This window comes from Meles meles, chromosome 1 (assembly GCF_922984935.1).
Source record: "Meles meles chromosome 1, mMelMel3.1 paternal haplotype, whole genome shotgun sequence".
Lineage (NCBI taxonomy): Eukaryota > Metazoa > Chordata > Mammalia > Carnivora > Mustelidae > Meles > Meles meles.
The window spans coordinates 108,593,393-108,606,408 of NC_060066.1; the positions used below are offsets into that span (position 1 = coordinate 108,593,393).

General features: G+C 42.8%; 1 protein-coding gene across 1 annotated transcript; it reads left to right on the top strand.

Moving 5' to 3' along the window:
* On the top strand, positions 1 to 4,303 carry MRPL9 (mitochondrial ribosomal protein L9). Its single transcript, XM_046023119.1, has 7 exons — positions 1 to 159; positions 323 to 479; positions 938 to 1,062; positions 1,276 to 1,326; positions 2,970 to 3,071; positions 3,571 to 3,654; positions 3,769 to 4,303. Exons 1-7 carry the CDS (start codon positions 43 to 45, stop codon positions 3,901 to 3,903), a joined length of 771 nt encoding a protein of 256 aa, XP_045879075.1. The 5' UTR covers positions 1 to 42; the 3' UTR covers positions 3,904 to 4,303.
* The last annotated feature ends 8,713 nt before the right edge of the window (positions 4,304 to 13,016 follow it).

Here is a 13,016-nt window from a genome sequence, read left to right on the forward strand (position 1 = left end):
CGGCGCTGGGGGCCTCTTCCACTCTCCCTCGGCGCTGGGAACATGGCGGCGGCCGCGGGGAGATCATTGCTGCGAGGAACAGTGCGGGGCTTGCTGCTCCCGCGACTCGCAGGGGGCACCCCCGGCACGGAGCGCGACTTCAGCCTCTCTCACAATCGGGTGAGGGCCAGCTCTTAGCTCAGGGGGTCCTCGCCTCTGGTGGGGCTCTTTACGCCCAAATACAGTTCTTGGGGGGCCGCGGCTTGCCAGGGGCTGTTCCGGCGGTTGAGGGCGGCAGAGGGTTCTCCGGGAGACTCGCTCACCCTCCGTCCCCGGCTGCCAGGGCACGGTCATTGTGGAGCGCTGGTGGAAGGTGCCGTTGGCCGGAGAGGGCCGGAAGCCGCGCCTACACCGGCGACACCGGGTCTATAAGCTGGTAGAGGACACTAAACACGGGCCCAAAGGCAACCTGGAGCTCATCCTCACGCAGTCCGTGGAAGGTGAGGCCCGGCAAAGATACTTCCTATCTTGGGCTGGCTCTGGTTGGCATCAGCTTTTCCCTGCCGTCTCCCCTTAGCTGTTTTCGTCCTTACTCTACTTGTAGAAATGAGCTGCTGTATATTTGAGAAGCCATAACAAGTACTATGATTGTGCCCTTGCCTTCCTGCGTAGAGAAAGGAACATGAAACAGTGCAAGGAGGGAAAAAGAGGCCTAACAGCATGTGCTACAGTTACTGAGATCCTGTGATGGGACAGCTCTCACTTTGTACAGGGAATATTAAATTTCTAAATCAGGCCCAGAAAAACTAATTAGGAGTTTCTAAGTGTTCTTAGTGAATATTAATATTTTTTCTAGAATAAGTGGTATAAGGGAATGATAGCTGCTTCTTTCTTTGATTCTCTGCTCCTGTTTAGGTACTCCTAGGTAGTCTGATCCAGTATCTGTTCTCATTGGTAGGACTTGGAGTCCGGGGTGACCTGGTCTCAGTGAAGAAATCTTTGGGCCGGAATCAACTACTGCCTCAAGGTCTGGCTGTATATGCCTCCCCTGAAAGCAAGAAACTGTTTGAGGAGGAGAAATTGGTGAGCGCAAGGAAGGCAGAAGGGCTTGGAGAAATAAAAATCATAAGATTTCTTCTTGCAACTTTCTTTCTTTTGCTATCTAACTTTAAAATGAAATAGAGATTAGAAGTACAGGAATCCAGAAACTCAGCCTGTATCCAGCATAGTAAGTTCAATATTTATCATGGACTCATATTTCTTTTCTTTTTTCTCATCTTTAACTTTCTTTTCTAGCTGAGACAAGAAGGAAAATTAGAGAAGATCCAGACCAGGGCAGGTGAGATGGTGAGTAAAAACATATAAGGTTGTTACTTGTCACCTAAGGAGTCACCAGTTTGTTCCTGAGAGGCTCCTTGATTTCTTGAAATCTCCTGATTGCAGAGACAGGAGTAGGAGAAAGGGGAAATGTTTGGCTGCCATAACTGGTATTGAGACCTCCTGGGAGATCCTCACTTGTTGGGTGATGTGCCCTTATTGAGGAGGGCCCCAATCCGATTACCAGGGGACCCATGGAAAAATGGGAGATGAGGATTCTGCCTCCAAGGATATTTACAGACAAGTCGCAGAGAACATAGGCACATGAGAATGTGATCAGTAACCTCAAGGCAGTAGATTATAAGAATGACATGGATCAAAAAGGGTTAGGGTGACTGGAGAGGGCTTTTCTTCAGATAGGATTGAATTGGGCCTTGTGGGATTAGTAGGCTTTGGATAGAACAGGACAGTGGGAAAGGTATTAAGGGAAAAAAAGTATAGGTGGTTCAGGCATTTTTTTAACATGGAAAGTAGAACCAGTCTAGCAAAACCAGAGGACTTACATAGGGTAATATTACAAAATATATGGCTGGAAAGGAGGTTGGGGTGAGATTTGTAAAACATTTTGAATCCTCACCTAATGAATTTATACTTCATTCTGTAAGCAGGGAGAAATTGTTAATGGGGTAGGGGTAGGACTGAAGGGCCAGAAGTATTGGGTTAATATGGTCTATGAAAGTCATTCTATCCTGGGGTGCCTGGGTGGTTCGGTTGGCTAAGCATCCGACTTGATTTCCTCTTAGGTCATGATTTCAGGGTTGTTAAATCAAACCCCATGTCGGGCTTTTTGCTCTATGTGGAACCTGCTTAATATTCTCTCCTTATACCCCTCCTCACTCATGCATGCTCTCTCTCTGTCTCAAAAAGAAAAGAAAAAGGAGCGCCTGGGTGGCTCAGTGGGTTAAGCCCCTGCCTTTGGCTCAGGTCATGATCTCAGGGTTCTGGGATCAAACCCCACATCAGGCTCTCTGCTTGGAGGGGAGCCTGCTTCCCCCTCTCTGCCTGCCCCTCTGCCTACTTGTGATCTCTCTCTTTCTCTCTGTTGAAGGAAGGAAGGAGAGAGGGAGGGAAGGAAGGAAGGAAAGGAAAGAAAGAAAGGAAAGGGAAAAGGAAAAGAAAAGGGAAAAGGAAAAGAAAAGAAAAAAAGTCAGTCTCTCCTGAGATACACCACTGGTCCCCATTGATAGGTCTAACTTTGACATGGCCTGTTTCTCCTTGCTTAGGAACAACCAGGTATAGGTGGCCTTCTCCTCCAAAGTTTCACTAAAACATCTTCCTACAAAAGTAGCCTTGAGACAGTGGCTCAGTCAGTTGGGCGTCTGCCTTCAGCTCAGGTCGTGGTCTTGGGGTCCTGGGATTGAGCCCCACGTGGGGTTCCCTGCTGGGCAGGGAGCCTGCTTCTCCCTCTCCCTCTGCCTGCCATTCCCCCTGCTTGTGCTGTCAAATAAATAGATTTTTAAAAAGAAGAATATTCTCTTTCCCACTCACCTTCCCTGTATGCTTGTGAGGCAGAAATTGTGCCTTTTCCTGAACTCAGACCTTATGCTTCTTGCTAACATGTTTCTTCTCCCTTGATTGCAACTCTAACCTATCTCGTTTATAATTCCTATCAGACAGTGAAATTTCTGAGAAGCTGTCATCTGGAGGTGGGGATGAAGAATAACATCAAATGGGAACTAAACCCTGAAATAGTTGCCCGCCATTTCTTCAAAAATGTGAGTGTTCCCAAATACCGCTGTACCTCTGAGGGTAGAAGCCCAGGAACGAGGCCAACGATTGATCTGTTAGGAAAGGGTATGATCGTACAGCTGGAGTTAGGGAAAGTGTTGTTGGTTGCAGGGGTTGTGGGAGGGAAATGGCTAAGGACTAAGTGTGGCCAGAATTTGAAGGCAGATAGGAAAAGATAGTGGTATCATTTATTTCCTCTCTAGATAGGGAAAACCTAGGAAATGTGACTCACTGGAGAGTTTGTACTTTTGTGAAGTGATTTTCAGTCTCAAGACCTGTTTTTCCTTGGTGAATCCTCCCCCCTTTCTGAGAAATTGGGACTGAGTGTCTCTGCTGTTATCTCTGGAGGTCTGTGCCCTCCCAAGGAATCAGCCAGGGTGAACTCAGTTTTATTCATTCCTTTACAGGAACTCCAGAACCTCCTTTGAGGTTGCCTACAGTTGCATCAATGTAAACAGATCTCTTTTTGGTTGTGACTTTTTGCAGCTTGGTGTTGTGGTCGCCCCACATGCATTAAAGTTACCAGAAGAGCCCATTACGCGGTGGGGGGAGTACTGGTGTGAGGTGACGGTGAGTGTGTCACATAGGGTCTCCTCTTTCTGGCTGGTGAAAAGGTGGGATTGGATGGTAGTAGCTCTTACCTGCCCAACTGACCTCTGAGGATTCCTGTCGTTTTGTGTACAGGTAAATGGACTTGACACTGTGAGGGTACCTATGTCTGTGGTGAACTTTGAGAGGCCTAAGACCAAAAGATACAAGTACTGGTTAGCCCGGCAGGCTGCCAAGGAAATGGCCCCCACCAGCTCCCAGACGATCTAACCCTTCTGTCCCTCAGAAGCAGAAGAGCAGAATCAGAGGAGCAGGGAGCAACAATGGGCCAGCACCCTGATACCACTCTCAGCTCTGACCAAATCATGGAATTTAGAGAGCATGTGGGGAGACATGGGCCTAAACTGCACGTACACATTGAATCCACCGTATCTCCTACCTTCGTGTTTGCCTGTTACTACATCTGGCCTTACCGGGCAGTCCTGCTCGCAGGCTACCAGGCTGTAGATTTGATGAGCCAAATATTAACAGATGGAAACAGTCTAGATCCTGTTTGGCCTGGAATTTGTTGGAACAAGTGGAAGAGCTAGCCACGGTCTCCAGGACTGGTCCCACATACAAACTGAGCATTTGTATCTCAAGAGGAAATAAAGAGGTTTTGCTCTTTTTATTTTCTGGTGTTTTTACAACAGTGATACAATATGCACAACAGTTGCTTTTATGCAGTTAGGATTAAACACCGCACCTTTATGTTTACATTTCTCTCTGCTACAAATGGGGCTGTGTATGGTCTTTTAAGTGTTTGTGTGCATGTTTTGATAAATTTTAACTAATTTTCTAATTTTTTTGATTGTAGCATACTTGACACACCATGTTATGTTAGTCTTGGGTGAATGGCAAAATGATTGGGTAATTCTGTATGTTCTCCTGGGCCTACCCAAGTCTGGTGGCCATTTGTGACCATGCAGTGCTATTATAATACCACTGACTATAAGCTTGTGTTCTTTTCAGATGTTGTTTACCAGGCTTGAGTAGACTGGGGATAGGACCACCAAGTAGGTTGTCCTCTGGAGCTACTGGGGTTTAGTGCTAAAAAGGAAGAAGAGGATGCATTTGCAGGCTACATCCCATGGGTGCTGTGGACAAAGGACTTAAGCAAATAGGCTTCGGTTTTTGTTTTTTTTTTTAAATAAAGATTTTATTTATTTATTTGACAGACAGAGATCACAAGTAGGCAGAGAGGCAGGCAGAGAGAGAAGGAAACAGGCTCCCTGCTGAGCAGAGAGCCCGACGCGGGGCTCGATCCCAGAACCCTGAGATCATGACCTGAGCCGAAGGCAGAGGCTTTAACCCATTGAGCCACCCAGGTGCCCTAGGCTTTGGTTTTAAGAGTTATTTTTGTTAGGTATATTGATAAAGTCAAGAATATGAATAAGCACAATGGATTCTACTTCTTTTTTTTCTTTTTAAAGATTTTATTTATTTATTTGACAGAGAGATCAAAGTAGGCAGAGAGGGGGAAGCAGGCTCCCCACCGAGCAGAGTGCCCGACATGGGGCTCAATCCCAGGACCCTGAGATCATGACCCAAGTTGAAGGCAGCGGCTTGACCCAAGTTGAAGGCAGCGGCTTAACCCACTTGAGCCACACAGGTGCCCTGGATTCTGCTTTTCTAAAAGGATCCAAATAAGGCCTAAGGATAATTGCTGGGAGAAAATGAAGCTGAGATGAAAGAAATTTAAGGAGAACTTTTGTTTTGTTTCTATAACCAGCCCCTGAAATTATGAAAAAGATGGTATCTTGGTTTCTAGACCAGGGTTATGATATAGGACTAGTCATTGGGTAATGATGGAATAGCGATCTTGATGGGAGGTAAGGGAAGTAGATAGTTCTGCATAAATTCAAGGTCCATGAGTGGAAAAAAGACCAACAATTGACAAATGGATTATGCTAGTCACTCAAATATAGTGCAAGGTCACACAGTTTAGGAAGGGTAAAGAAGAGACCATTGACTCTACTATTCTTATTAGAAGCTCAGAGAGACTTGTTTCTATCCTAGTGTTTGAGCTCATCTACCACTCTGAGTCAGGTAAGTAACTTTCATTCACGTGAGGCCATCCCAACTAATAGAGGTCTGACATCAGTTGCACTGATAACTGCAGCCAGCCTCACACTGGCCAAACTCCATAACTCAAGTGTGCTACTGGTGTTGTTGGAAATTTGCCATTTCAGCGATCTCCATCCCTAGGGTTAAGATGCAAAGCTCATTTAACAACATCTTTCCATACCACCACCATCAGCAACGGGAAGCTCTCTGAAATTGCCTAAACAACAGGCACAACATTCCACACAGCTAATCCCAAAGTGTTTCTCTTTTAATTTGCTATAATGTGAGTTCCTGATGAAGCAGACTGAATTGGAAATTTGTTTGCAGGAAGTGTATGGTGGGAGAGTCAAGGAAGCGGGACTGGGTAGAGGGGGAGGTGGAGCTGAGTGGTCTCAACAAAGACCTTGGTCAGTCTCTCACACTCAAGCTAGGATCGCTGTGCAGAAATGTGTAACCTATTGAGGCAAGTGGCCAGACATGTACCCCCACATGGACCCGGAAAGGGCCATGTGCTCAGGTGAAATGACTGACTACAGGCAAAGGTAGTTCCCAAGGGGAACTCAGATAGGAGCTTTCAGCATTCTCAGCAGCTTCAGTCCTGGAGCAGGAAATTGGGGCCCACTGTAAGTCTCCACTACAGTCCACCTTTTGTGGTTTTCAGATCCATTTACTTCATAAGTTCTGAATTGATCTCTTTGGGATTCTGATAGGCCCCCTTTCCTGGGAAAACACAGAGGAAGGTGTGGGACAGCTCACAGCCCCTGCTGCTACAGCTTGTCCTATCTGCAGGGGTATTTATCCTCTCCCCACTCTACTCCCCATTTAGGTTCCTAGCTACACCCCCTCAACTTGTACTTCTAGTCCAAAGAGGTTACCTGATAAAGTACCTGGTCATCGTGCCCTTTGCAGACCATGACTGCACCTGTCCGTGTATGATCAAAATTGATACCAGTATCAGAACACTATTCCCAGAACACTGAAATGTGCTGTTTGTAGACCCCAAAGAGGTTTACCAGGCAGTATATTCCCTTCCTAGCAGTGAGATGGGAGATGTAAAATTTCTCCTTTACTTCAGAGGGAATGTCCTGGCATGGTCCAGACCATTGGACCTATTCACAGGTTTACGTAGCTCCAGTCTCTAATGTACTTGTATTTCTTGCTCGTCCTGTACAATGACCATGATGACATCAGTGTGATAAGGTGATACTTTGTGGAATGCCCAGATGGTCCAGGTCATAGGATGACGGGGTGGGAGGGTTTACATGGTCCAGGTGCAAGACTAAATCTATATTACTGCTCGTTCCACTAGTGAAAGCGAACTTTTTATGATCCTCCTTTCCTATAGAGATGGAAAGGAATATATTGCTCAGAATAATGGCTGCCTGTTGCATACCCGAGGCTGTGTTAATCTGCTCTAGCAAAGACACCACATTTAGCATAACATTACTTGTTGAAAATTACTTGGTTGAGATGGCCATAATCCACTGTCAGCCTCCAGGAACAGTCTGGTTTTACCAGGGACCAGACTAGTGAATCAAATAGCCTTATGATGGGACCACCATCTCTGCATCCTTTAGGTCTTCAAGAAGGCCACTAATGTGATAGTTTTGATTTATCTTGGCCTGAGATGGTAGAGGCAGCTTCAAGAGCTTCATGCTGGTCGTCTTCACTATGAGAACTCTTAACCTGTCATGGTTAATATAGGTCTGCCAACTATCAAATATGTCCATCTGTTACCCATCAAGGACCAGTGAAATGACCGCTAGGTGGATCTATGAACCCAGCAGAACATTTGACACCCTGTCTCCATTCACTGCCACTCTAACGGGGCCATATGATGCTTTAGATGTGGACGTCAATATCAGATAGGACTCTGTAGCAGATACTTCTTCAAATGGTGAAATACTCCTCTTTTTCCAGTATGTACTGTGCAAACAAATGGTCATGAGTCCTTACGGGAGAAGACTGGGGGAATTACTATCTTACACACTTGTCACGCCCTTTCAAGGTCCTATCCTGTAGGGCCTTAGCCTCTACATCAGTTGTTCCAGCTGAAAATCTGGCTCAGGAAGACTTCCATTTCTACCCATGAAATGATCACAGCTACAGAAATCACCTTCCCAATATGAATAACCAAAACACAGACAAAATTATACATGTTTGTGGATGTTGAAAAGCAGGTAGTGCAAAATTCCATTAAATGAGAAAAGGAAAATAAATGAGGTCAGCTGAGCCATCCAATTGCCTCAGTTTATTGCATAGAGGTAGTTTCCTGCACTGCAGTGAGGGAGCAATGCACAGGGGAGATCCTAAATAAAGCCAGAGATTAGAGCTGGTGGAGGGTCATGAAGTCCCCACCTCTCCCTCCCATGCCAAAGCAGTTCACAGAAAGTTAAAACAGAAGTTTAACAAATATTGTGAAAATGTCTATGCTACCTAAAGCAATCTACACATTTAATGCAATCCCTATCAAAATCCCATTCACTTTTTTTAAAGAAATGGAAAAAAATAATCTAAAATTTATATGGAACCAGAAGACCTCGAATAGCCAAAGGAATATTAAAAAAGAAAGCCAAAGTTGGTGGCATCACAATTCCAGACTGCACGCTCTATTACAAAGCCGTCATCATCAAGACAGCATGGTACTGGCACAAAAACAGACACATAGATCCATGGAACAGAATAGAGAGCCCAGAAATAGACCCTCAACTCTATGGTCAACTAATCTTTGACAAAGCAGGAAAGAATGTCCAATGGAAAAAAGACAGCCTCTTCAACAAATGGTGTTGGGAAAAATTGAGAGCCACGTGCAGAAAAATGAAATTAGACCATTTCCTTACACCACACACGAAAATAGACTCAAAATGGATGAAAGACCGCAGTGTGAGAAAGGAATCCATCAAAATCCTTAAGGAGAACACAGGCAGCAACCTCTTTGACCTCAGCTGCAACAACTTTCCTAGGAACATCGCCAAAGGCAAGGGAAGCAAGGGCAAACATGAACTATTGGGACTTCATCAAGATCAAAAGCTTTTGCACAGCAAAGAAAACAGTTAACAAAACCAAAAGACAACTGACAGAATGGGAGAAGATATTTGCAAATGACAGATCAGATAAAGGGCTAGTATCCAAAGTCTGTAAAGAGCTTAGCAAACTCAACACCCAAAGAACAAATAATCCAATCAAGAAATAGGCAGAGGACATGAACAGATATTTCTGCAAAGAAGACATCCAGATGGCCAACAGACACATGAAAAAGTGCTCCACATCACTTGGCATCAGGGAAATACAAATCAAAACCACAATGAGATACCACCTCACACCAGTCAGAATGGCTAAAATTAACAAGTCAGAAAATGACAGATGCTGGTGAGGATGCGGAGAAAGGGGAACTCTCCTACACTGTTGGGAATGCAAGCTGGTGCAACCACTCTGGAAAACAGCATGGAGTTTCCTCAAAAAGTTGAAAATAGAACTACTCTATGACCCAGCAATTGCACTACTAGGTATTTACCCTAAAGATACAAACGTAGTGATCTGAAGGGGCACGTGCACCCAAATGTTTATAGCAGCAATGTTCACAATAGCCAAACTATGAAAAGAACCTAGATGTCCATCAACAGATGAATGGATAAAGAAGAGATGGTATATATATACAATGGAATACTATGCAGCCATCAAAAGAAATGAAATCTTGCCATTTGCAACGACGTGGATGGAACTAGAGGGTATTATGCTTAGCAAAATAAGTCAATCGGAAAAAGGCAAAAGGCATATGATCTCCCTGATATGAGGAAGTGGAGATGCAATGTGGGGGGTTTGGGGGGTAGGAAAAGAATAAATGAAACAAGATGGGATCGGGAGGGAAACAAACCATAAGAGACTCTTAATGTCACAAAACAAACTGACGGTGGATGGGGGGGAGGGGGGGGAGGGAGAGGGTGGTGGGTTATGGACATTGGGGACAGGATGTGCTATGGTGAGTGCTGTGAAGTGTGTAAACCTGGTGCTTCACAGACCTGTACCTCTGGGGCTAATAATATATGTTTATTTAAAAATTATTTTTAAAAAACAAGTTTAAATTTTGATTCAATCTCATAATACAAAAATGTCCAGGTTCCAATAAAAAGTCTCATCATGGGGACACCTGGGTGGCTTAGTTGGTTAAAGCCGCTGCCTTCAGCTCAGGTCATGATCCTAGCGTCCTGGGATCGAGTCCCACATCGGGCTCCTTGCTCAGCGGGAGCCTGCTTCTCCCTTTGCCTCTGCCTGCCACTCTGTCTGCCTGTGGTCACTCTGACAAATAAATAAAATCTTAAAAAAAAAAAAAAAAGTCTCATCATGCAGTGCCTGGGTGGCTCAGTTGGGAGAGCGTGTGACTCTTGTTCTTGAGGTGGTTAGTTCAAGCCCCACACTGGGCATAAAGATTACTTTAAAAAAAAAAAAATTGTTACAGGGGCACCTGGGTGGCTCAGTGGGTTAGGCCGCTGCCTTCGGCTCGGGTCGTGGTCTCAGGGTCCTGGGATCGAGTCCCGCGTCAGGCTCTCTGCTCGGCAAGGAGCCTGCTTCCCTCTCTCTCTCTGCCTGCCTCTCTGCCTTGTTGTGATTTCTCTCTGTCAATAAATAAATAAAATCTTTAAAAAAAAATTGTTACATGTTAGAAAAAAAAGTCTCTCATCATACCAAGAACCAGGAAGATCTCAAACTGAATGAAAAAACATAGTAGATGCTGATAACTGAAATGACAACACAACTCAAACAGGATCTCATCAACATTTATGGAACACTCCACCCAACAACAGCAGAGTAGACCTTCGTTTATGCTCCCACAGAACATACACCAAGAGAGACCATAACCCGGACAAAAAGACAAATCTTGACCAATTTAAAAATAGAATAATACAGAATGTGCTCTCTGATTACCACGCACTCAAAATAGAAATCAACAATAGAAAGCTAGGAAAATCTTAAAATACTTCAAAATTAAACACAATTCTACATAATCCATGGGTCAGTGAGAAATTTCAAAGGAAAGACAATTTAAATACATTGAACTGAATAAAAAATGAAAACATCAAAATTTGTGGCACACAGCTAAGGCAGTGCTGAGGGAACATTCAAGCACTAAATGCATATATTAGGAAAGAGGAAAAGTCTAAAATCAATCATCTTAAGCCCCACCTTAAGGACCTAGAAAAGGAAAAGCAAAGTAAACCCTAAGCAAGCATGAGTAAGGAAATAAAAATAAAAGGAACCAGAAAGCAATGTGAGAGAAATAAAGAAAAATCAGTGAAACAAAGAGGTAGTATTCTGAAAAACATCAATAAAATTGACAAACCACTAGCAAGACTGACTAAGAAAGCAAACTACAAGGATCAGGAATGAAACACAGCATAGAGACTTTACAGACCCCAAAAAGATGATAAGGGACCACTACAAACTCCATATGCATAAATTTGACAACTTAGACAAAATCCTTGAAAAACACAAACTGCCATAACTGACCCAGTGTGAAATAAATCATTTGAATAGTCCTATAATAATTAAGGAGAATTAATTCATTATTTGAGGCTCTCCTTTTCTCCCCCAAAAGAACTCTCAGGCCCAAATGGTTTCTCTGGAGAATTCTACCAGATGTTTAAAGAGGAAGTAACACTAATAATTCTACATAATTTCTTCCACAAAATAGGATGGAATACTTCCCAATTCATTTTATGAGTCTAGTATTACCATGAAAACAAACAGACAAACCCCCAACAGTACCAAAAAAAGTACAGTCCAATTATCTCTCATGAATTTAACAAAGTATCAGCAAATAGATTTTATCAAATTATGGTAAGACTTATATACCATGCTCGAGTGGGATTTATTCCAGGCATGCTGATCTGGTTCAATATTAAAAAATCAATCCATATAATCTACCATATTAACACTGTAAAGAAGAAAAACATGATCATACCAATTGATGGAGAAGAATCATTAGACAAAAGTCTACACCCATTCATGGTTTTTGTTTTGTTTTGTTTTGTTTTACCATTCCTGGATTTAAAAAAAAAAAAAATTCTAAGAAAAATAGGAATATTGGGGAACTTCTTCAACTTAACAAGAAAAACTACAAAATGTCTACAGTTAATATTATACTTAATGGTGAAAGTCTGAGTGCTTTTCTCCTAAGATCAGGACAAGGCAAGTATATCTTCTTTCATACCCTTCTTCTTCAACATAATGCTAGCTGTTCTAGACAGTGCAAAAGGCAAGAAAGGGAAGTAAAAAGCATACAGATGAAAAAGAAAAAATAAAACTGTCCCCATTTACTGATGACCTGATTGTCTATGTAGAAAATCTCAAGGAATGTACAAAAAAACTAAAAATAAATTCACACCCACATGCACACACGCATACAAACACACATACCACATGGACACCAAAATTAAAAATACAGTACTCTTTAAAGTTGCTCAAAAATACATAGGTATAACTAATAAAACACAAGATTTACATGCTGAAAATTACACATTGATGAAAAAAATCAAAGATCTAAATAAATGGAGAGACATACGGTATTCATGGATCAAAAGACTCAATTTAGTAAAGATGTTACTTCCTTCCCAAGTAGACATGCAGGTTTAATGTAATTACTATGAAAATCCCAAACTTTTTGTAAATATTTACAAGATTGTCATAAAATTTATGTGGAAGGCAAAAGGACTAGCTTAAAGAATTTTGAAAAAAGTGTGAGAAATCAGTCTACCCAATTTTTAGGTTATACAGTTAAAATAATCAATGCTGTGTATAACTATATAGGTGGAGGGACAGACACATAGATTAATATAACAGGATACAGAGCTCAGGAACAGACTCATAAATATGCCCCAATTTTTTTTTTTTTTTTTGGACAGTTACCAAAGCAATTCAATGGAGGAAAGATAGCCTTTTCAACAAATGCTAGAGGCACAAAATGAAACTTAACCTACATCTAACACCTCATACCAAAATTAACTCAGAATGGCCATGGAGCTAAAAATAAACGAAAACTATAAAAACTTTTTTTAAATGGAAAAATTTCAAGATTTATGAAGAAACAGTTATTTCTGCTTCACTTAATGTGGGCCATGGCTTCCTCCAAGTGATTAAGAGCCATCCCATCCCAATATTAACAGTATCTCTCAGGGTACTTGTCAGAATATTAAGTCCTGTATCATGGGAAGGGGCTTCCGTATCCATCTACTCACCCTTACGTCCCACCCTCCTTGGTGCAACACCCTCAGAATGCAGCC